We start from the raw sequence: 21,331 nt of genomic DNA, 5'->3' as shown, positions 1-21,331 counted from the left end.
CTCAGATTGCCATTTGTTTCCTTCGTAGGCATAGGTGTGCATTGTCTCCTCCAGCTAGGACATCAGTTCCTTGAGGGCATGGACTGTCTCCTTTTGTCCTTGGCTGTCCAGTGCCCAACTCAGTGCCTGGCACATTCTAGACATGTAAATAAATGCTGTTGCTTGATTATGCCTGCTTAATAGATACATAAGGATAGAGACAGGGAATGGACCTGCGATTTTGCTGGTATAGGGAACCCCCTAGTGAAGAAATTTCTTCTACTAACCCAGGATGACCCATTCTTTGCAAGACACAACTTTAGAGAGCTTTCTATGGCACTGAAAGCTGAAGTTACTTGCTCTAACTCACACAAGGACAAGACTTGAACTCAGGTCTTCCTGACTTCAAGGTTGACTTTCTAGCCATATCACCATACTGCCTCTCTATGATCACAAAGGAACAATTATGCAGTTCTCTGTGTGAGTTCTGGTCCCAAAGAGCCAATCTAGAGTAATGGACAGAAAGTGCCAAAAGGCCAACTGAGTTTTGATGAAAGGAAGATTCCTAACAACGAGTTACCTCAAAGTGGAACAACAGGCTACCTCAGGAGATAGCCAATTGGCCCACATTGAAGGCCTTCAAGCAAAGGCTACAAGACCATTGTGTGGCCCTTTGACTGAATCTAAACTTCACAGGACATATGGTACAGGGATGGGGAACCCACAACCTCAAGGCTGCAGGTTCTCATCCCTGATATGGTATCCCCCTTTATGAATAGACTATGGGATATTCTGTTTCAGGGATGGGTTGGACTAGATGGCTGTGAAAATTCCTGCTAATTCTGAAATTCTGGGAGTTTGTGAAATAGGCAGAATTGTATCCTGGGTAGTTTGTGAGAAACTGCTCCTTTTTAGGATGAAACACTATAATGGAGGGTTATTATTGCTAGCAGCTTGGTGGTGTCTTGGTGGTAGAGACAGGAAGGCCTGAACTCAAATCTGGACTCAGACACTTAATAGCTTTATGACCCTGGGCAAGTCATTTAACTTGTCTTTGCCTCAGTTTCCAACTATAAAATGGGGACAATAATACCATACACCTCTCAGTGTTGTTGAGGATCAAGTGAGATAATATCACTAAAGCATAGTGCCTTGTAACAGTCTCTGGCACATAGTAGGTGCTATATGAATTATTCTCTTCCCCTTTATTAGCTTCCACGGGTAAGTCACAATCTTTTCCTGGAAAGATAGGGTTGCTACAAAATATATACTATGGGTTAAATTCTCCTGTGGAGAACTTAACTATAAGCCCTGCACATCTGGGAAAACAAGATCAGGAGTCCTTTATGTCTTTTACTTAAAATGTTGTCATAAAAATCAAAATAGGGAATTAGAAAAATAACTTACTTTGCTCTAGGCTGATGTACCAATCCTGGAACCTCTTTATTAGGCTTAAGTCTTACATTTGAACTGGCACTTTTTTCCTGCAAAATAAACACATAAAGGAAAGATTAGGAAGCTGGTAGGTAGGCAACCAAACATATATTCATGATCTGAGGGTTAGGACTGTACATATATACAGAGAGGTAGTTATGATGCAGTGGAAAGGTGGGGGCAATGGGGAAATGGCTGGATTTAGAGTAAGGGTACTTAGTGGGACTTAAATCCAGATCGCCATTTCCTACCTCATGTAACCTTCAACAAGTCACTCCAATCTCATTAGGCCACATCTCCCTCAACTGTAAAATGAGGCAGTGGTGGTGGGGGGAACTGGATGGGCCTCTTGTACCACCAAAGCTATAAACCATAAGAGTACTGGATTTGGTACTGAAAAATCTGGGTTCAGATCCTGAGTCTGTGTGACCTTGGACAGTTCCCAACTCTTTGAATCTCTGTTTCTTTATATGTAAAATGAAGGTGGCAGATTAGTTAGTCTTTGACGACCCCTTCTGCTCTCTGATTTATGATCTTCACAGTTTTGTCATATTAGAACAGTCTTAAAAACGGAGTACACAGGTGGAATCTGTCAACTCATCTGATGAAATAATTTAATCCTGGAAAAGAGGACGTATGGCTCATAAAAACTTGACACTATTAATTATTAAGATGATATTGAGAAGAAAATATAAATATTTAATTCTCGCCTCCTAAGCAGAAGTATTGAAGAAAATTAGCAGGTGTGGGGAATGAGTTGAGAAGGAGGGAGAACATAAAATTATAGGAGAGAAAACCAAAGATGATAGTCAAATTGGTAAAATCTCAATCATAATTTCTTTTCCCAAATTGATTAAAATTGGCCATATTTTTACATAAAAGTGGTAGCTATGACTACTGAGACAAAGAATGTTCATAGTGTCAGAGGCACATGTAGGTATATGACTAAAAACGACTACCAATCTCAGTCTTTTAAAAAAGTAAAATTGAATTCAAATGAGCTCCTCAAATCTATTCCCTCCATGAGTTCAAGATATATGCTTTGTCGGCTCATTTGATCAGGGGTTAAACAAAAGAAAAATGACCCTGAAATTTTAAACACCAATGTGTCCATTGCATCAATATGTAGTCTGTAGGATCATAACACTTTGCTTTTGAAGAGCTCAAAGTTTTTTCACAATGCCTTTACCAAAGAATATGTACAGATGCTTGCACGTCATTTCCCCCATTAGACTGTGGACTCCTTGAGGGAAGAGGCTACCTTTTTTTTGAGGAGGTGGGGAAAGGTTTCTCATACACCCAGCACATAGCACAGCTCTTAGCACATACAGAAGGGCATTATATTGATTATATTAATGTTATGTATTAATATAAGATTGTATTAATGTAATATAGTTATCTTAATTATATTATGCATTATATATATATAATTACATCAATGAATGATTGACTGAGAGAAAATGTACTGTGTAGGATACAAAGCATGGCTATAGCTAGCACAAATCGATAAGTTGCTATGTTATTCTTTTTTGCATTGAAAAGCACTCCGTGAAGCATTGGAGACATAAATCAAAGAACAGAGACAGTCTCTGCTCTCAAGGAACTCACGTTTTTTTTTTAAACCACTAGTTTAATTTTTTAACCTAACAATAAATTCATTTTCCCTCCCTCCCACCTCCATTGAGAAAGAAAAGGAAAACAAAACTCTTGAGAATTATTACATTTTATTTCGGCAAAAATGGGTGCGAAAAAGACAACAAGAAGAAAGAAGCTTCTGTTGATGTCCATCTACACAGAAGATGTCTCTATCTCCACTCCTCCCTCCACTCTCCAGCTGCTCTCTGTCCCTAGGGCTCCCTCCTGGGCACTGGTTCTCCAAACCTCAATGTTCCTCAGTACCTCAAACTTGTCATCCATGAAACTGAAGTCATCTTCTATCTTAAAACTCTCCTTTCTCCTATATTTCTGTTGATAGTACCACAACCTTCAAAATCATTTAAGCTGCCATCTTCTTCCTCATTCCACAATCAAGTGAATTGTCATATCCTTTTAAATTTATCTCTGAAACATCTCAGGTCCATATCCTACTTCTCCACACAAATGGCCACCACTCTCATTTAAACCACAATCACCTCTCTCTTGAACTCCTTATAGTTTTGTTACTTTCAGTTTATCCCTCCTCCCATCTAATTTTCACAGTTTTGTTAGAGTAATCTTCAGAGAAGTGGATTAGTATGGTATTAGTATCATATAATACATTAGATATATTAGTAAAGTTTAAATTCTTGATCCTGGCATACAAGGCACTCTAACAGTTAGCTCCAATGTACCTTTCCAGCCTTATCTCATATTCCCTTTTCATTTAATACATTAAGGGGATAATGGTGGTTATTTCCCCATTGAAAAAGGCTCCATATAAATATCTACACCTATATGTATATATGTGTATATCTGAACTGATACCTATACCTATACATATCTATCTGTATCTATACCCATATCTTTATTATCACCTCTTACCCAGATTAATACAACAGTCTTCTAACTTTTTTTTTTACCTCAAATTTCTCTCCTCTTCAAATCATACTGGACACAGCTATCAAGGTGATATTCCAAAGTACAAGTCTGACCATGTCATTCTCCTGGTTGAAAATCTTTAGTGGCTCCCTACTACCTTCAAGATAAAATACAAAATCCCATTTGGCATTTAAATTCCTTCACCATCTGGTTTTGGTCTGACTCTCCAGACTTATTAAATATTAATAATTATTTAACTTAATTAATAATTAAATATAAAACATTAGTCACCTTCATAACTACAGACTAGTCAAAATGGCCTATTATTCCTCATTTCCCACCTCCATGCTTTGGCAAAGGATGGACCCCATGCCTAGAATGTTCTCCTTCCTCCCCTTCACCTCTTGGAATCACTAGCTCCCTTCTAAACTCAGGCCATTATCTCCAACATGAGACTTTCCCTCAATCCCTTTACAAAAACCTTCCCATGTTCCTTTTGTATTTACCTTCTATATACTTTGTATTGGGGTGGCTAGGTGGCGCAGTGAATAGAACACCAGCCCTGGAGTCAGGAGGACCTGAGTTCAAATGTGACCTCAGATACTTGACACAATTACTAGCTGTGTGACTTTGGGCAAGTCACTTAACCCCAATTGCCCTCCAAAAAGCAAAAAAAAAAAAAAATTGTATACCTATTGTTTTCCCTGATACAATGTATGCTCTTTGAGGTCAGGCACTCCTTCATTTTTTTGTTTGTTTTGATTTTGTATCCCCAGGGCACAGTACAGTGCCTGGCACATAGTAGGAACTAAAATAATTGATTGCATCATTCATTTAAGCATTCTTACTATTTAGATCTGATATTAATAAGGGCACTTAATGGGAAGACTTAATCTAATAAAACTCCCATTTTTAAAAAGTCTTTATACATAATATGAAACCTATGGGAGTTTTTAAAATTGCTGCAGTAGGGTAAAGATTTCCAATGGTAACTGTATGCAATGTATATGAATTATAACTGATTTAGCACTTATATGTAATAGTAATCTATTTATTTTCAACTTAGAAAAACCTACCTTTCCAAGTGAAATGGATTTACTATATATTTATTAAAAACAGACTGCACAGTTGCTAAGATAGGATAAAATCCCCAAACAATATACAATCAATAACACTAGTAGCCTTGAGATCAAACTTCATTTTCATCACTTACATGTCCCTATGTTCCAGGTAATAAATCTGAAGCTTGTAGAAAAGAAAATAATGAAGGAAAAACAACATTCAAGATTCACCAGACTAACTCCCTCCCCAGCTGGGGTTGTGGAGTTGATCTCATGTAGTGGATAGAGCATGGGATTTGAAGTCAAGAACTGTGTTCGAATTATATGTCTCATGTGGTGGGATAGATAGATAAACAGAGTGTTTATTAAGCAATTATGTGCCAGACTCTGTGCTAAGTGGGGACATAGACACAAAAAAAATAATTCCTGCCTTCAAGGAGCTTACATTCTAACAGAGGAAGAGTAGATAACAGCAGGAAAGTGGAAGAGGGAGGTGACCACCAGCAATAAGTTCTGAAGATGGTCAAGAAGACAGGTAAAGGCTTGGATGGGGCAAGATAATCTGAAGTCCCACATATTAGAGCCCAGGGGGGTTTGAGGGACTGAGTACAAGTTTTTGGAATGGAGCTGATGTAAGATGGGTAGGGCTGTGTGACAAGACTGAGGCACCATGGAGTGTAACTAAGATCATTGGATTTTAGAGTGGATGGATACTGGAGAGAATTTGGCACATAGGTTCTTAATCTTGGGTTTATGGACCCACAGAGGGTCTATGGAATGATTTTAAACCATCTCTGAACAGAAATAGGAAAATGAATTACATTTTTATTTCAATATAATTGGTTTCCTTTATAAGCCTAAATATTTTATTTAGTACATTTAAAAGCATTATTTAGAGAAAGGGTCTTAGACTTCATCTGAATGCCAAACGGTCTATTACACACACACACACACACACACACACACACACACACACATGAATAACCACTGACTTTTACAGAATCTTTTATTTTCCAGATGAGGGAAATGAAGCGAGGGTGACTGAAATGACTTGTCCAGGGAAATATAAGTAAGAAGGTGCATGGGATTTGATATGCGTATGTATGTTTGTACATGTGTGCATGCATATATGTACACACAAACCTATATACATGTAGCTATATGAAAATATATTTTACATGTGAAACTATATAAGAAAATTTGAATGATAGTTTCATAATGCTTTAAGGTTTATAAAGTTCTTTCCAAATAACCATCCTCCAAGGCAGGTAGGGCAAGTATTATTACCACCATTTTACATATGGAAATGGAGTCTTAGAAAGGTAAAGGGATTGAGCCAAGGTCTCAGAGCTAGGAGGTGTCAGAGTCAGGAGTTCCAAGTCCTGATTCCAAGTCTAGAGTTCTTGTGGCTGAACTGGTGCCACCTTTTAAGGAAGATGAATCATATTCCTGATTTCCCAAAATATAAAAAAATCAAAGCAAGTGTCAATCCTGAAATATACTTGATGCTAGTTGGTGAAGTATACTTGATGCTACAAAGCCATTTTCAGAAGTAGCACTGGGTGATGCATACATAACAATGCTGTGTCAAACACTGTCTAGATTTGTCTAGATTTAAGCTTTCTGATAGGTAAAGAGAGGAGAGTGGGGCTGCAGCGAGCAGCATATTTATGTATCCAAAGCATACTGTATCAGAGCAAAAGAGGTATTATGGTAGAATGGAAAGAGCATTGGTTCTGGAGTCAGACCTGGGTTCAAAAGTCACCTCCATCACCTACTACCTGTATGATGTTGCTACATCCCTTGGTCTGTTTCCTCATCAGTCAAATGAGGGGGTTAGACTAGTGGCATCAGAGTCACTTTCAGCTCTCCATCTATGATCCTCCCTTGATCTCAGTGTCCTCCTCCTCTGGAAAACAAGAGGACTGAACTCTGGTCTCTGCCCTAAGGTTCCTTCTGGCCATAATCCTATGAATGAATCATGTAAGTCTTAAATCTTCTGAAAAATCCTATGCTATCCTTCCTCTAACTTCTCTTAACTCTTCCCTGTGACACAGACAACCAGAATCCTGGCCAGTTTTCCTGGTGAAATGGAGCAATGGCAAATATCAAAGTGGAAAGAAAAAAGCTGCTTTGTCAGATCAGCCAGACTTCAGCATGTTCTTCCCTTTCATGGTCTACAGTACTCAGAACAATCGTGCAGAATCTAGTCTGCTCATACTGCCTGGCCAGACCCACAGCTCTCTTCTAATTCATATGACTCAGTGCCCACAAAAGAGAAAGTCTGCATCATTTACTCCTCTCAAGAGGTTAACGAGTGCTCAAAGCAGCTCCTGAGCCATGAAGAAAAATGGCTTAACTAAAAGAGCAATAGAGACACAAGGGCTATGGAGATCTGCTGGAAAACCACAACAGAGGAAGTCATTTTTCATTTTTGAAATCTAGTAGCCCGGGGAGCTATGTCAAGAGACATAATTAAGTTGGAGGGGACTATAATTTATACTATGGAGATGAGGTCACTGCCCATCTATCTGTCACATATGTACAAAGGCACCAAAGGGTGGACTGCAAAGGGGAAGGGGAGGAAATGAGCATTTATGAAGTGCTTACTTTGTGCCAGTCACTGTGATGAACAATTTACAAATATTATCTCATTTGGTCCTTACAATAACCCTGGAAGTACATACTATTATTCCCTTTTGACAGATGTAGCAGAGATTAAGTGCTTTTCGCAAGGTCACACAGCTAGTAAGTATCTGAGGCCACATTTGAACTCAGGTCTTTTTTTTTAATTTTAGAGAGGGGAAGGCAAGGCAATTGGGGTTAAATGACTTGCCCAAGGTCATGCGGTGAGCAAGTGTCTGAGGTCGGATTTGAACTCAGATCCTCCTGACTCCAGGGCCAGTGCTCCATTCACTCCACCACTTAGCTGCCCCGAACTCAGGTCTTCTTGACTCCAAGCCCAGAACCCTATCTAGTAGCCTGACTGACCTCTGGAAGGAATAGAATAGAAGTATCATTTGGAGCACTGTGCTTTTTTCTCCAAAGATCTTTCTTAGTGATGTCTTTAAGCTTGCGAATTGTGCCAAGTATAAACTAACACATGTGTTATTCATTTCCAAGCATTGCATAGGGAACCATATTCCTATCCCATTATTAATGGACTGAAGTGTGAAAAGTTTTACTATGTGTTGTTGTTGTTCAGTTGTGCCCAATTCTTTGTGACCTCATTTGGGGTTTTCTAGGGAAAGACACTGGAGTGGTGTGCCATTTCCTTCTCCAGCTTATTTTACAGATGAGGAACTGAAGCAAACTGGGTTAAGTGACTTGTCCAGGGTCACACAGCTAGTAAGTGTCTAAGGCTGGATTTAAACTTGGGAAGATGAGTCTTCTTGAGTTCAGGCCCAGTGCTCTATCCACTGTGACACTTAACTGTCCACATAATAAGCACCAGAACACAGAGGGACACAGATTAAAGCATTGCCTTGACTTAGGAGCCAAAGAGCAATCAACTAACTCCCTCCCCCAGCCCACTCCCTAACCATTCTGAATTGAGAGCCCAGCAATCCAACATTCCCCTTACACTAGGTAAGTGCCAGCAGAGGGCCCTGTCCTGTACTGATCAGCGGTCTCCACTTGTTCCATTTGTAACTGGTTCTACAATCATCCCGTGGAATCCGAGCATTATTAGCCCATGTGTTGCTGATGCAGCCACACAGTCAGGTGAGCAGTGTAATTCACATGCAGTAATGTTCTGGGTACCTTATAGGCCTTAGATAGTGGATAGGAAGTCAGCCTCTGGAGTCAGGAAGACTTGGGCTCAAGTCCAACCTTTGAAACTTACTGCCTGCATGACCCTGATCAAGGGGCTTAACCACCAGTTCCCAGCCAACTATCTAAGGCAATAACTTGCAGGAAAATTGAAGATATGAATTACAGGTATGTATTAGTAAAGGGAGTTTCCTCACCGGTAATTCCCTTCATGAATAAAAACACAGGTCCAGTCCCATTCTTCCCCTCAGAAAACAATTCACTTTATGGAGAGACAATATGAGATCTTTGGAGCTAGAAAACTTGGGCTCAAAGTCCTGGTCCTCAGGGTCCATAGAACCATGACCCTACACCTATCTTACCACCCTCCCAGATGTCACAGAGAACTTTGCATGCATTCAATCTGATATGTCTGTCATCTTTTATTTAGTATTATAATTGTGTGTGTCTTATACCCCCTTACTAGACTATAAATTTCATTAAAGGTGATACAGTGGACAAGGTACTGGACCTGGAGTTAGGGAGACCTGAGTTCAAATCCAGCTACAGTCACTTAATAGCTGTGTGAACCTATGCAACCCATTTAAGCTGCCTGCCTCAGTTTCCCTATATGCAAAATGATGGTGATAATAATAGTACCTAACTCCTGGGGTTGTTGTGGGGATCAAATGAGTTACTATTTGCAAAATGCTTTGCAAATCTTAATGTGCTATATGAATGATAGTTATCATTGCTCTTCTTCTTATTATTATTGTTAAATTTTACATCTATCCATATGCTCATAATTTTTAGTGGCTCCCTGTTTCCTGATGAGAATAGTTCATAGTCCTTTGCCTGGTCAAACTGCAATAGATACTACTTGACAAGTACCTCCTGTCTGTAGAAAACCATAGAAGTGCAAGGGTGAGCACCTCAATTTATCATTTAATTAACAGAGTAAGCTAGATAGTAAGGAACCTTCCTATAACTTCACCACCAAGTGTGAACATGCCCCTAGTCACTATGAAGGGATCATAGATGTTGCTAGGCAATGGATGAAAGGCAGATGACATCACATTGCAAACTGTCTTAGAAAGAGAACACATTAAAATATAAATCCCCAAAACACCTCCCCACCACAAATATAAATATTTTAAAATTGCCTGCTACTCTATAAATAATAGAAAGATGACTGTAATACCATAATATTTTTTTCTCAATTGAAAACCCTTGCAAATATATCAAAAGCTGATGTGAGTATATTCACTGACTTGTCACAAACAGATCTCATGCATAGACATAAACTATTTGTGATAAAATTAGTTTTAGCAGGAAAAAAAGTGGATTTAAGCCCTATCCAACTTTAATTTTTCTTTATGTCTGTTCAGATGAAGAGAAGAAAGAAGACAGACATGATAGTTATGTTAAAATATTTAAAAGACTGCCAAGTTGAAGAAAGATTTAGGCTTATTCTGTTTGACCTCAGTGGGCAGAATGAGAATCCGTTTTGGAAGCTGCAGAGAGGCAGATTTAGGGTCAATATAAGAGAGAAAAATTTAACAATTAGAACTATCCAAAAATGGGACTAACTGACCCAGGAGGTAGTGAGTTCTTCATTACCTATTACCTTTAAGTCAAGACTCAACAAATGGCCTTCAAGAAGGTTGTAGAAGGCTCTTGTTCAGGTTCAGGGTGAATGATTGGGCCTCTGTTCCCCATACCCTACTTCTAGCTACAAAATTCTGTAATTCTGTTTAAAGGATTCCATGAAAGAATCTATTGGATTGTCAACCTTAGCTCTCTCAGATCCTTTGAGGCTGTTGGTCAGACAAGATCACATTAGAGATATTCCTGATGATATTCTCATTCATCTATCAATTAAATCTGATTGCTTCAGATGAACTTTATGATTGTGAAAGTTTACTTACACATGACTAGAGCTTCTGGTTATACCTGTCAACACAAAAGTCATTCTTAACTGTTGGATGGGCCTCAGGAAGACAGATACAATAATATACTGTTGTGTTTTCTTCTTTTGCTTTTTGGAGGTGGGAAGGCAGGGCAATTGCGGTTAAGTGACTTTCTCAAGGTCACATGGCTAGTAAGTATTAAGTGTCTGAGGCTGGATTTGAACTCAGGTTCTCCTGACTTCAGGGCTGGTGCTCTATTCACTGTGCTACTTAGCCACTCTTTCTGTAGAGGTGTCAAACTCTGCCACTACCAAAGGGCTCCCAAAACACCCTTGTGCTGCCCAAACCAGATTAAAATATAAATAGGAAATGTTTAAAAAACAAAATAAAAACACAGCACAACATAGATAATGCTAATTTGTGGTTTTCAAAGTCAACTGGCAGCTTGCAGAGATCCTTTTGATTTGAGTTTGACCACTATTGGGGGGAAGACAACAAATATAGGAGAGTTAGAAAGGGAAGAATGATTTGGAATGGCTAAAAAGGGACTTGAGGGCTAGTCTGGGGGGGGGGAAGGGGTGAAAGGAGAAGGGCTCAATATCAAGTAAGGAGACCAAAAGTCAAGGGAAGGTTCTGTTTGTCTGTAGAGAACATAAGTTCCTGTAAAAGGAGAGACATTCCTTTTGTGTGGCATAATTAATGATATGTACTAATAATAACAATAATACCAACAGCTAGCATTTATGTAGCACATTAAGGCTGGCAAAGTGCTTTACAAATATTATCTCACTTGATCCTCATAGTATCCCTGAGAGGTATGTGCTATTATTATCTCAGTTTCACAGATGAGGAAACTGAGGCAGATAGAAGGTAAGTCATTTGCCCAACATCACACATTTAGTAAATTTGGCTGTATTTGAACTTAGGTCTTTCTGACTCCAGACCCAGTGTTCAAACCAGTGCACCACTCAGCTTCCTCTAATTTATTAGATATTACCAAAATGGCAAAAAAGTGAATACCAGTCAAGGAAAGGCATAAATGTGTTTTTCATTCCAGAAAGACAGCAGGTTAGAATTTACTTATGTCTGTTTCACTTTAGCACTTACTTATACATTGTGAAAGGTCATTTGTAATTCCTGGAAAAAATGTCATTCTTTGCTGTACTGGCCAATTCTAAATGCCACATTATATACACACATGCCTATATTCTTTAGCAAACTCTTTCTAAAAGAAATCAAGGAAAATGAGTTAAAGTCAATCTCTTCATAGTGCCCCCAGGCTTTCTAATGAAGAGAAGTGTCAGATAGACCATGGGATGATTATTTTACATGATTATTTATATGATTATTATATTAATGTGAAGTCAATCATTAAATTTCTACAGCAGTCATGACAGTCAACAGTCAAGTCTAGGGTATTTTCATTATTGATGTACTTTTAGCCCTAGGCTGCTACAAAATATGTCGTGTAACTACAGTCCAAATTTTAAAGAATTCCTCAAAATTCAAGTTTAGTACTTGCACAATAAAGATTGTGATTCTCTTCTTTATAGGAATGGTACACTGTCTGGAGTATCTTTATTCTATTCTTTGAAAATAAGATCTGTTTTTACAACTTCCAGGCTACTCTATCTAGTTTCTTTTATCTTCACAACATCTTACTTTCTAGAACTGATAACATTATTAACTACAAACTTAAGAATCTCAGTGTCCCTCTACCACTTTATGTTCAATTTTGGTGTTGTATATGTAAAGGTGGGGGTGACTGATTGAACCAAATCAGGTTCAGAAAAATTTGGGGTAAGGAAAGGGAGTATCCTGTGGGACAGAGGGAGACTAGCAAACTTGGAAAAGTTGGAAGATTTTGGACTTCCAATGGGCATCCTAGCAGCATCCCTGGAACAACATTGGTTAATATCAATTGTCTATATTGGGAAGTGGGTACAAACTAAACACAATAAAGAAAGGCAGTTTCATTACTCTGCAAGAAGTTGAACAGATAGCTACATCATAATTAAAGAGAACTACATGAAAATTTCTAGCAACCTAGAGCTATAAGTTTGTCTCTTTACCAATATGAGTTCTCTAAACTTGAGTTCACTTTCTCCCAGAACAGGGATTATTAATCCATGGTGTGTGAACTTATTATTATTATTATTTGCCTTTTGGAGGGCAATTGGGGTTAAGTAACTTGCCCAAGGTGTACATGGCTAGTTTTTTTTGTGTGAGTGTTAAGTGTCTGAGGCCAGAACCGAACTTGGGTCCTCCTGACTCTGGGGCTGGCATTTTACTCACTGTGCCACCTAGCCGCCCCACTTATTTTTTTTAAAGCAATTGGGGTTAAGTAACTTGCCCAAGGTTAAAGGCCAGTTATTTTGTGTGGCTGTTGAGTATCTGAGGCTGGAACCGATCCCGAGTCCTCCCGACTCTGGGGCCGGTGCTCGTACTCACTGTGCCACCTTGCCGCCCCGTGTGTGAACTTATTAAAACAAAATTTTTAAATAATTACATTTCAGTAGAATTGGTTTCTTTTGTAATCCTATATATTTTTAATTCTGCATTTAAAAACATAATTCTAAGAAGGGATCTATCTATACTGTCGTAGACTGTCAAAACTGGTCCATTACACAAAAAAGTTAAGAACCCCTGCCCTAGACTCTGAGTGTGTATATGGAAAGGTGTGCCACCAGTTTTTAGGGGCAGTTTATGTTAATTCTTTTTACTACGCAACCTTAGTAAATATCTTTTTTACTAAAAGCTAACTAAATCTGGCTAATTAATAGATATCGGTTGATAGTCAATTACGGAGCACACTGGTGCAGACTCATAGTATTAGAGCCCCCATCTCCCACCCACACTCTAGAACCCTAAGGGGAGAAGTAGCTAGCAGCCTTCTTGGGACCTAGCTGCCAGTATGAACAGGGAGTTGGCATAATTGCCAAAGAATCGGTACTATATATGTATAGAAAAATAACCACCAGACAGTAACTGGTTCTACTTTGTTAACTCACTTTTTGTATCGCAAGATCACTGATTTTAGAGCTGAAAGGGATGTTAATTGCCACTGAGTCCAACCCCGCTCACTTTATGGATGAGGAAATTGAACTCTAGAAAGTTTAAATGACTTGCCAGGAGTCGTATTGCAAGTAAATATCTGAGGCAGGAGAAAGTCCAGGTCTCCACTAGTCCCTTCAAAAGACTGGCACCAGAAAGAGCATAAAGTTAGGAGCAAATTTTCAGTATCTTTTTCTAAATTCTTTTATCATTCCAAGTTCTTTTAACTAGGAAACTTTACAAAAGAAATCTAATTATGATTTAATAAACTCATCAAGGAGCATGTCTTTCATCAAAACCATGGTGGTGGTAGTGGGGGCACAAAACTTTCCAATACTCTTCTCAGTTTTCCTTAATGTTTTCATTCTCCCAGCTATAACAAGAGAAAGTAGTTTTTTGAGCCAGTATTTTTCTCCCTTCTTTCCTTACTTTGCCCATTTTATACCTAAAGTAAAGAACAAACCACAGAATGAACCTAGATGGATATGGATAATAAAGGAGTAGGCTCTATTTAGACAGCAAAATGTTACTGCTGAAAATCTAACTTTGAATATAAGAGTGTAACAGCAGAGTTTCTGCATGGTGAAAAAGATGCCTTCTTAACCAAAATCCATGTTTCCTAAACATATAAAACTTTTAAAAAATCTCACTTCGGCAGGACACAAATTGAATGTTAATTCCTATGCGACAGCCATGCTCTAAAAGAAAAGATGCCAAGACAAAAACTTGGTGTTTTGCACAAATGCCTATCGGTAATTTTGATGTTGATAGGGATAATCATCAGCTTAATTTCTTTATATTTCATTATATGTGAATGAGCATTTAATGGATATTTTTGACACAGATGCTGAGTATGTTCCCTGTCTCCAAAAATATTGTGTTTACAGTAAATTGTTATTATCTTCATGACCCATACCATGAATGATATTCTTGTTTTATCTTTTAAAAAATGATTTTTCCCCCTTCTTCATTAGGTCACACTTGTGTGATCAAAGAATCTCACAGCCTGAGTTGGAAGGGACATGTGAGGCCATAGAGCCTGGTACTTTCAGTATCCTACTTTTGGAGCAGAACATTTGTGCCATTGCTATAAATTACCATTTCATTGTTTTACTGCTTAAACAAAAGAACTTTTTCTCCTTCATAAAAACAAAAAAACAGTGATGCAAGTAATAGAACTAGTCTCTGTGCAAGGAGACTTCCAACCTGGCACTGGCAAGGGTTTTTCTTTTTAAAACTTTCCTTTAACAGGAGACAAAATGAGAAAGTGAAGAAAAGTTGTAGCAGAAATTTTTGTTTTTGAATTCCAATTAGTGTTGCATCACTTTCTGTATCAGCCAAACAGCTCAAAGCTAAATGAGATTCTATTTAATTAAACCGAGGTTAGTGGAAGACAAAGAATGGAGCAGGAAATATTCCACCAACCTTATGATGAGAAGCTAAACAAAAACACTCACCTCCTCCTACCTAACTCATTACACGTCTCAGAGGTACACTGTTCAGTCAGAGTGGAGTTGGGGGTCAATAGTGACAGGAGGACCAACTGACCATTGGGCAGATGGTTGGTTGTTAGGGAAATAGGTTAGTGGGGAAAACAGAATGCAAGATAGGAACAGAGCCCTTATAGAATGGTGTTGGCAAATACAATGTCCATAGTTCTAATGGGAGTAGAGGAAAGTATTTACCAGAGGAAAACAAGCACTTTCATTTTCATAAGGCTAAAATCAGATCCAGTTTTGTAGATTTCAAAGGCAGGAGAAAGAGCTCAATATACCTCATTTCACTGTGTGTGTGTGTGTGTGTGTGTGTGTGTGTGCACGCATACTCATTTTAGTCATGTCTAACTCTCCATGACCTCATTTGGGATTGTCTTGGCAAAGATACTGAGTGGTTTCCCATTTCCTTTCCCAGATCATGTTACAGATGAGGAAACTGAAGCAAACATGGTTGAATGACTTATCCAGGGTCACACAGCTAGTAAGTGTCTGCTGCCTGATTTGAACCCAAATCCTCCTGACTCCAGGCTGAGCACTCTATCCACTGTGCCACCCAGCTGCCATTTTGCCCTAGCTAGGATGAAATACTTTCACATTAAGTCTGATGGACAGCAGGATGTACAGGTGTTGGATATGGAGTCAGAGAACTTGGGCTGAAATACTACCTATGAGACTTACCACTTGTATTGTGATCCTAGGCAAGTTACTTAACCACCATCCCCTCTCCCCCCCTCTCTCTGTCTCCTCTCCCCACTCCCAACCTGTTTCCCATATATAAAACGGTGATAGTAACATCTGTAGTACTTACCTCAGAAGGCTATTATGAAACTCCAATGACAGAACACAGGTAAATCATTTTGTATGTTCTAGAGAGCTAAACAAATTTCAGTTGCTATTATTGTTATTATTATTATTGGCAGTGGTATCAAAGTACAGAGGAAGGAGCACTGCATCTGGAGTCAGGGACCTGAGTTTTGAAGCCCAGCTCTGCCACTTACTCCCTTTGTAGACTAAATTTCTCTGTGCCTCAGTTTTCTTATCTGTAAAATGAAGGTGTTGGATTAGATTTACTTTAAGTTTTCTACTGGCTCTAAATCCATAATGTCTATTATAAATCTGTGATGAAAGGATGTCAAATGTTACTACATCATTTGTGATGCATTAACATTAGACCTTGTATAATGCTCAATAAATGATTCTTAAGTATGTTCCTTCTTAAATGTTTTCTTGTTTGGCTCTCTAAATCCATTAACTGCTCTTTTAAAATAAAAAAGCCAACCTTAAACAGCAAACAAATTTACATAAAGGCATTAAAATATTTGCTTGTATGAACAAGCCAGCAGGCTGTCTCAGTGGCAAGCTGGTGCAGCTCATTCACCATAGTGATATATAGCTTTGGTTAGACTGACAAAAATATAGTACTGAGTAGGAGGTGTTTACACGTGTTGTAATTTAACAATGTGCAATTTAACAGAATCTAATGTGCTTGTGACATTTCCGAGCACAAAGCAGTCTGAGGTCATCAGGAAGAATTAGGAACTATTCCATCAAGCTCCATGTTTATGATGGGAGCAACTAAATACTTGACAGAAAAGTTAAGGAGAGGCGTGGAATGAAACAGCTGGGGAAAATCAGGCTGGTACAGTGCATTTCTGAAACAATGTATGAAGCTGAATTCAGAGCCATTACAACCAGCTGTTTCAGTATAAAAAGCAATCAGGTCAAGCTCAAGATTGTCGTTTTCATCTTGACCCAAACATAACTCAAGATTACATGAAAAATGGATGGGTTTACAAACCTCATCTTCATAACCATGACCTTCCTGCCCTTTAAGAGGCAAATCAACTGTGGTCAGGTTAGGAGTTTCTAACCTGTTTTGGTTCTGTGCTCTTTGGAAATCAGTAAACCTTTCCATGTGCCCTATTTAGTATGAAAGGAAACAAAATCTAGAGTTTATCACAGACATATAGTAAAGTGACAAAAAAGGAACCAGAACCCAGATTTTCTCACTCCGGGACAAGCCCTCCCTTTCTTTACCAGACTGTAAAGTTAGCTAGCTAATATTTATAGAGAGTTTTAAGGTTTACTGTATTACGCATTTTAAAATCTCATTTGATTCTCACAAGAATGTGGCAAGGTAGGCACTATTATTATACTAATTTTACAGATGAAGAAACTGAGGCTTTCTGAGAGAAGTTAAGTGACTTGCCTAGCATCACATAGCTAATAAGTCTCTAAGACAAGATTACAACAATCTCACGTAGATTTCTATAGCATAGAGTATTCAGTAAAAGTATGGACCTGTGATTTAATTGGTAGAGATCATTCTACCAAAAAAAAGTTTGGTAACTTTTCTGCAATTAATTAGTCTTGGTGGGTTGCCTATATAAAACACTGGGAGGCTAAGTGCCTTATCCAGAGTCAAACAGCCAGGATGTCAGAGGCAGGGCTTGAGCCTAGAAGTCTTCCTGGCTTAGAAGTCAGTTCTCTGTGCATTAAGCCAAGCTGTCTTTCTTATGTGCATATTCACATAAAAATAAAGAAATGAATTAATTTCAATAAGATAATCTGGTTATTTACTGAATTTTCCATTGTTCTTTGATAAGCTTCACATACGCCCTTGAGATATGGGAACTCCTGGTTGGGAACCCTTGATTTGGGTGGAATAATATAGGTTACTGATTCTTCCTGTGATAGATGGTCGATAGGTCCGTGGAGATGTGTCCTGGTGTACAGTTGACAGACTACTAAAGCATGCTTAGAAAGAAGAAAACAGGCTTATGAAATCCTCAACAGAACCAAGAAGAATACTTGGTACAATTCAGACATCCTCATTGGGTACTTTTCATAAATATTAGAATTCAAGAGACTTCTTCTCTATTCTAGTTTTTTTGTAATGCAAAAAGGGAGTTACTCCCACTCTGAAGCTAAATGTACATTTCACACACACACACACACACACACACACACACACACACACAAATCTAGAACAGTGTTTCCCAGGTTCCTTTGGCCAGAGGAAACTTTTGGGCTTGGAACAGATGGATAGAGGACATGAATGTTGGTCCAAGGAATCTGGAGAAGTAGTACAGGCCTGTGGAATGAGATCTAGATTTGGAATCATAAAACCTGGGTTCAAATACCAGCCCTGCCATTTATTACATAGGTGACTTTGGCCAATCACAGAACTTTTATGGGAATCAATCAGTTTCATCATTGTAAAGGAGGCCTAGATGACATGGCATAATGACTAGCACTGGACCTGGAGTAAGGAATAGTTGGATTCAAATTCTATCTCTACCTGTATTTCCATGGGAAAGTCCCTTAACTTCTTTGAGGGTCTGTTTCCTCATTTACAGAAGAAAGGGATTGGATTTGATGGTCTTTAATTTACCTTCCAGCTCTAAATCTTTGGTTTTATGGCCTTTATGCTCATTTCCAGATCTAAATCTATTAGCCTTTGAATAGTCTTAGGAAAGAGGAGGGAAAGGGAATAAAAAACAAACTTGGGGGGGGAGAGAGCAAAATTGAGGAAATTAAGCTTACTTTCATATCACAAAAATGTTATAGACAGCAAATATCTGATGCATGTTGGAGACCTAAGGGGTGGGGGAAAGGAAGCTTTTAATAAAACATATATTAATCTAACTAATACCATGCTAAAGCTACCAAATTAAGGAAGTGTGAGTCCTGGAAGGTAAAAATAACTTTAGATCTGGGGGATACTGTAGAAGTAGACAGGGCCTCCTGCTGCTTGATGCTCCCCTATTTAGAAATACTAAAAAAAAATCTCAAAAGTATCCTAGCATGAAACCTTTGGTCTAATCTGAAAGAGAATACTTTAACAATATTCCTCTTAACTATCAATTCTGAAATAATGTCCTGTACCCCTCTCTCTAATCAGCCCAGGAGGGACTCCTGCCTTGAAATAATCAGGGCAGTGAATGGGCAAGGGCAAAGGGCCCTTGACTGAAGCACCTTGACTGAATTAAGGGTAGTGCTTTACCTATGAGTAATAGTCACTTGAAGTAAGTGGTCATAGAGGGATTTGAGTGGTTTCAGGAAAATGATTTTCCAAGATTAAGTGGAATCTAAATTGGTGAAGCAAAATGCTATTTTTTTTTACCTTAACTGAGTTATATAACTATATTTTAGTATATTGTGAAAATTCCTCATTTAAAAATCCTATAAATGTAACTTCAAAATGTCTTATCTCAGCAAGATGTCCAAGGGCATAAGGGAGATGTCAACTTGCATGTTTCTCTCTCAAGCAGAACAATGCTTGAATTTAGAATCATGGTAAATTTATAAAGATTGGTTTTTGGCAGTCTTGTGCCTAAAATGCAGAATACAGTTTTTTTTCCCAATAATATCTTGTCCTATGGGGTGGGGTCTTTCCCAATAAAGAAACGAGTCACTCAGACATTTGGATAAAGGAGGAATCCACAAAGAAGAAATAGACAAGGAATTTGGTACTCTGGTTCAGAGCTGGTTCAGATTCGACCACCTGAGCACCCAGTCAGCAACAAGGAGGAATGTTTTAGACTAAATTTCAGGCTAAACTGAACAGTAACCCCAGATAGTAAGATACAGGCACACTTGAGTCATTTCCTGGGCAACAGAGACCAATCATAAATTTGGCCTGCGAGGGTCACAAAACAAAGGAAGCAGGACTTCCTTTAGGATGGTGTGATAGTAATGGCAATTAAAGATTCCCCTGTATTGGCTTGGTTTTCAAATTGATTGTGTTAAAACCCAGAGCTTGTTAATCCCACCTGTGGGATGGACTAGTTGATGTGAAAAGAAAGTCCTGAACTGGGAGGAGCTGGTGACGTAGATTTGCAGAGACAAGAGAGAGGCAGAAGAAACTTCTTTTTTGGAAGCAGCACCTCGTGGAGAGGGAGAGACTAAGAGAATTGCTGGTGGCCGCTTTGAATTGCCCTGGACTTTTGAGACCTGCCCCCTGAGCTGCCAAGGACTGAGGAGACATGGCTGTTTTGCTGGTACTTTGTCTGTCTGTTTTGATGTTGTTTTGCCAGATTTGTCCACTGGTGAAAGACAGTCCTTTTGTTGAAGAAGTCCTGGAACCTGGCTGTTCGCTAAGAAGCCCTGAGACTGTCCTGCAGACAGAGAGTGAATACTGTCCACTGGTGAGGGACAGTGCTGTTGTTGCAGGGGTCTGGAGACTGTCCTGCAGACAGAATGAATACTGTCCACTGGTGAAGGACAGTGCTGTTGTTGCAGGGGTCTGGGAGCCTTTCTGTTGGTTCAGAAGCCCTGAAGAAGGATTTTCTTGTTGTATGTTTACAGAAATCCTGGGAGAGGGCTTTGCTAATGTGTTCAGGGGTTCTAGGACTGTTCTACAGACAGAGGATAAATTCATGAAGGGACTGGCAATGTATCTTATGGCCTTGCTAAGCCTTGTCTCCCCAGGAACTAAGATTGCTGAGAACTTGCCTCTGTGTCAAGATGAAGAAAAGAGCTCCATTTGGGTATTAAGTGCTGTGTTTAAACTTGATGTAACTCTGGGGTAGATTCAATTGTGATCCAGGGGTGGGGAACTTTTGACCTTTTTGTGTTCTGTGGTTGAACAAATGAATGTAGTTTACTTATGTTTGGAAACTAATCTCCATTTGAGAAGAGGGGCTTTGTGGTGGACTTAATGAAGGTATAGCTTAGGGGTGGAGTAGTATTTAGAACAGGGACTTTGTAATTGATTGAATGATTGGAAGGTCCTGGGGTGGGGTAGTCCTTGGAGATTATTTAATCACATTTAGTAAATGCTGTATTTGGAATGATGTCATGTTTTGATCTTCTCTGTTCTGGGTTTGTTACTGAATAAAATAGAGAGCACCTATGCTGGTATTCTGAACCTTGGGAAGTTGCCTTTCTTTTCGCATTACATTACAGATGGTATGAGTGATACTTGGATAGAGACAAGGAAGGGATGATTTTTATACATATATCGACCCTTTTTTTCTCTATGCCCCCTTTGTACTGTTCTTAGACATCATCCTTGATGATGTGTATACATCTATATACATACATGCATACTTAAACATGTATGTATACGTATTTACATTTTTGAAGGGGACAGGACAGGACTCTGGCTGAGCTATGAAGTACATGT

The 21,331-nt window shown here is 38.9% G+C and overlaps 1 protein-coding gene across 1 annotated transcript in view; it reads right to left on the bottom strand.

Annotated features, from left to right (window-relative positions):
* CUNH1orf21 (chromosome unknown C1orf21 homolog) overlaps positions 1-21,331 on the bottom strand; it is a 169,930-nt gene that overhangs the window by 41,440 nt on the left and 107,159 nt on the right. The window contains exon 3 of the mRNA XM_069074414.1: positions 1,387-1,463. Within this exon, the coding sequence (XP_068930515.1) occupies positions 1,387-1,463 (77 nt within the window). The remainder of the gene's footprint in view (positions 1-1,386; positions 1,464-21,331) is intronic.

The sequence above is a fragment of the Petaurus breviceps genome, unplaced genomic scaffold (assembly GCF_028583685.1).
Source record: "Petaurus breviceps papuanus isolate PSGF00001 unplaced genomic scaffold, PetGlider_PUasm1.0 90895, whole genome shotgun sequence".
In the NCBI taxonomy this organism is placed as follows: domain Eukaryota; kingdom Metazoa; phylum Chordata; class Mammalia; order Diprotodontia; family Petauridae; genus Petaurus; species Petaurus breviceps.
This window is presented reverse-complemented; position numbering and strand designations above follow the sequence as displayed.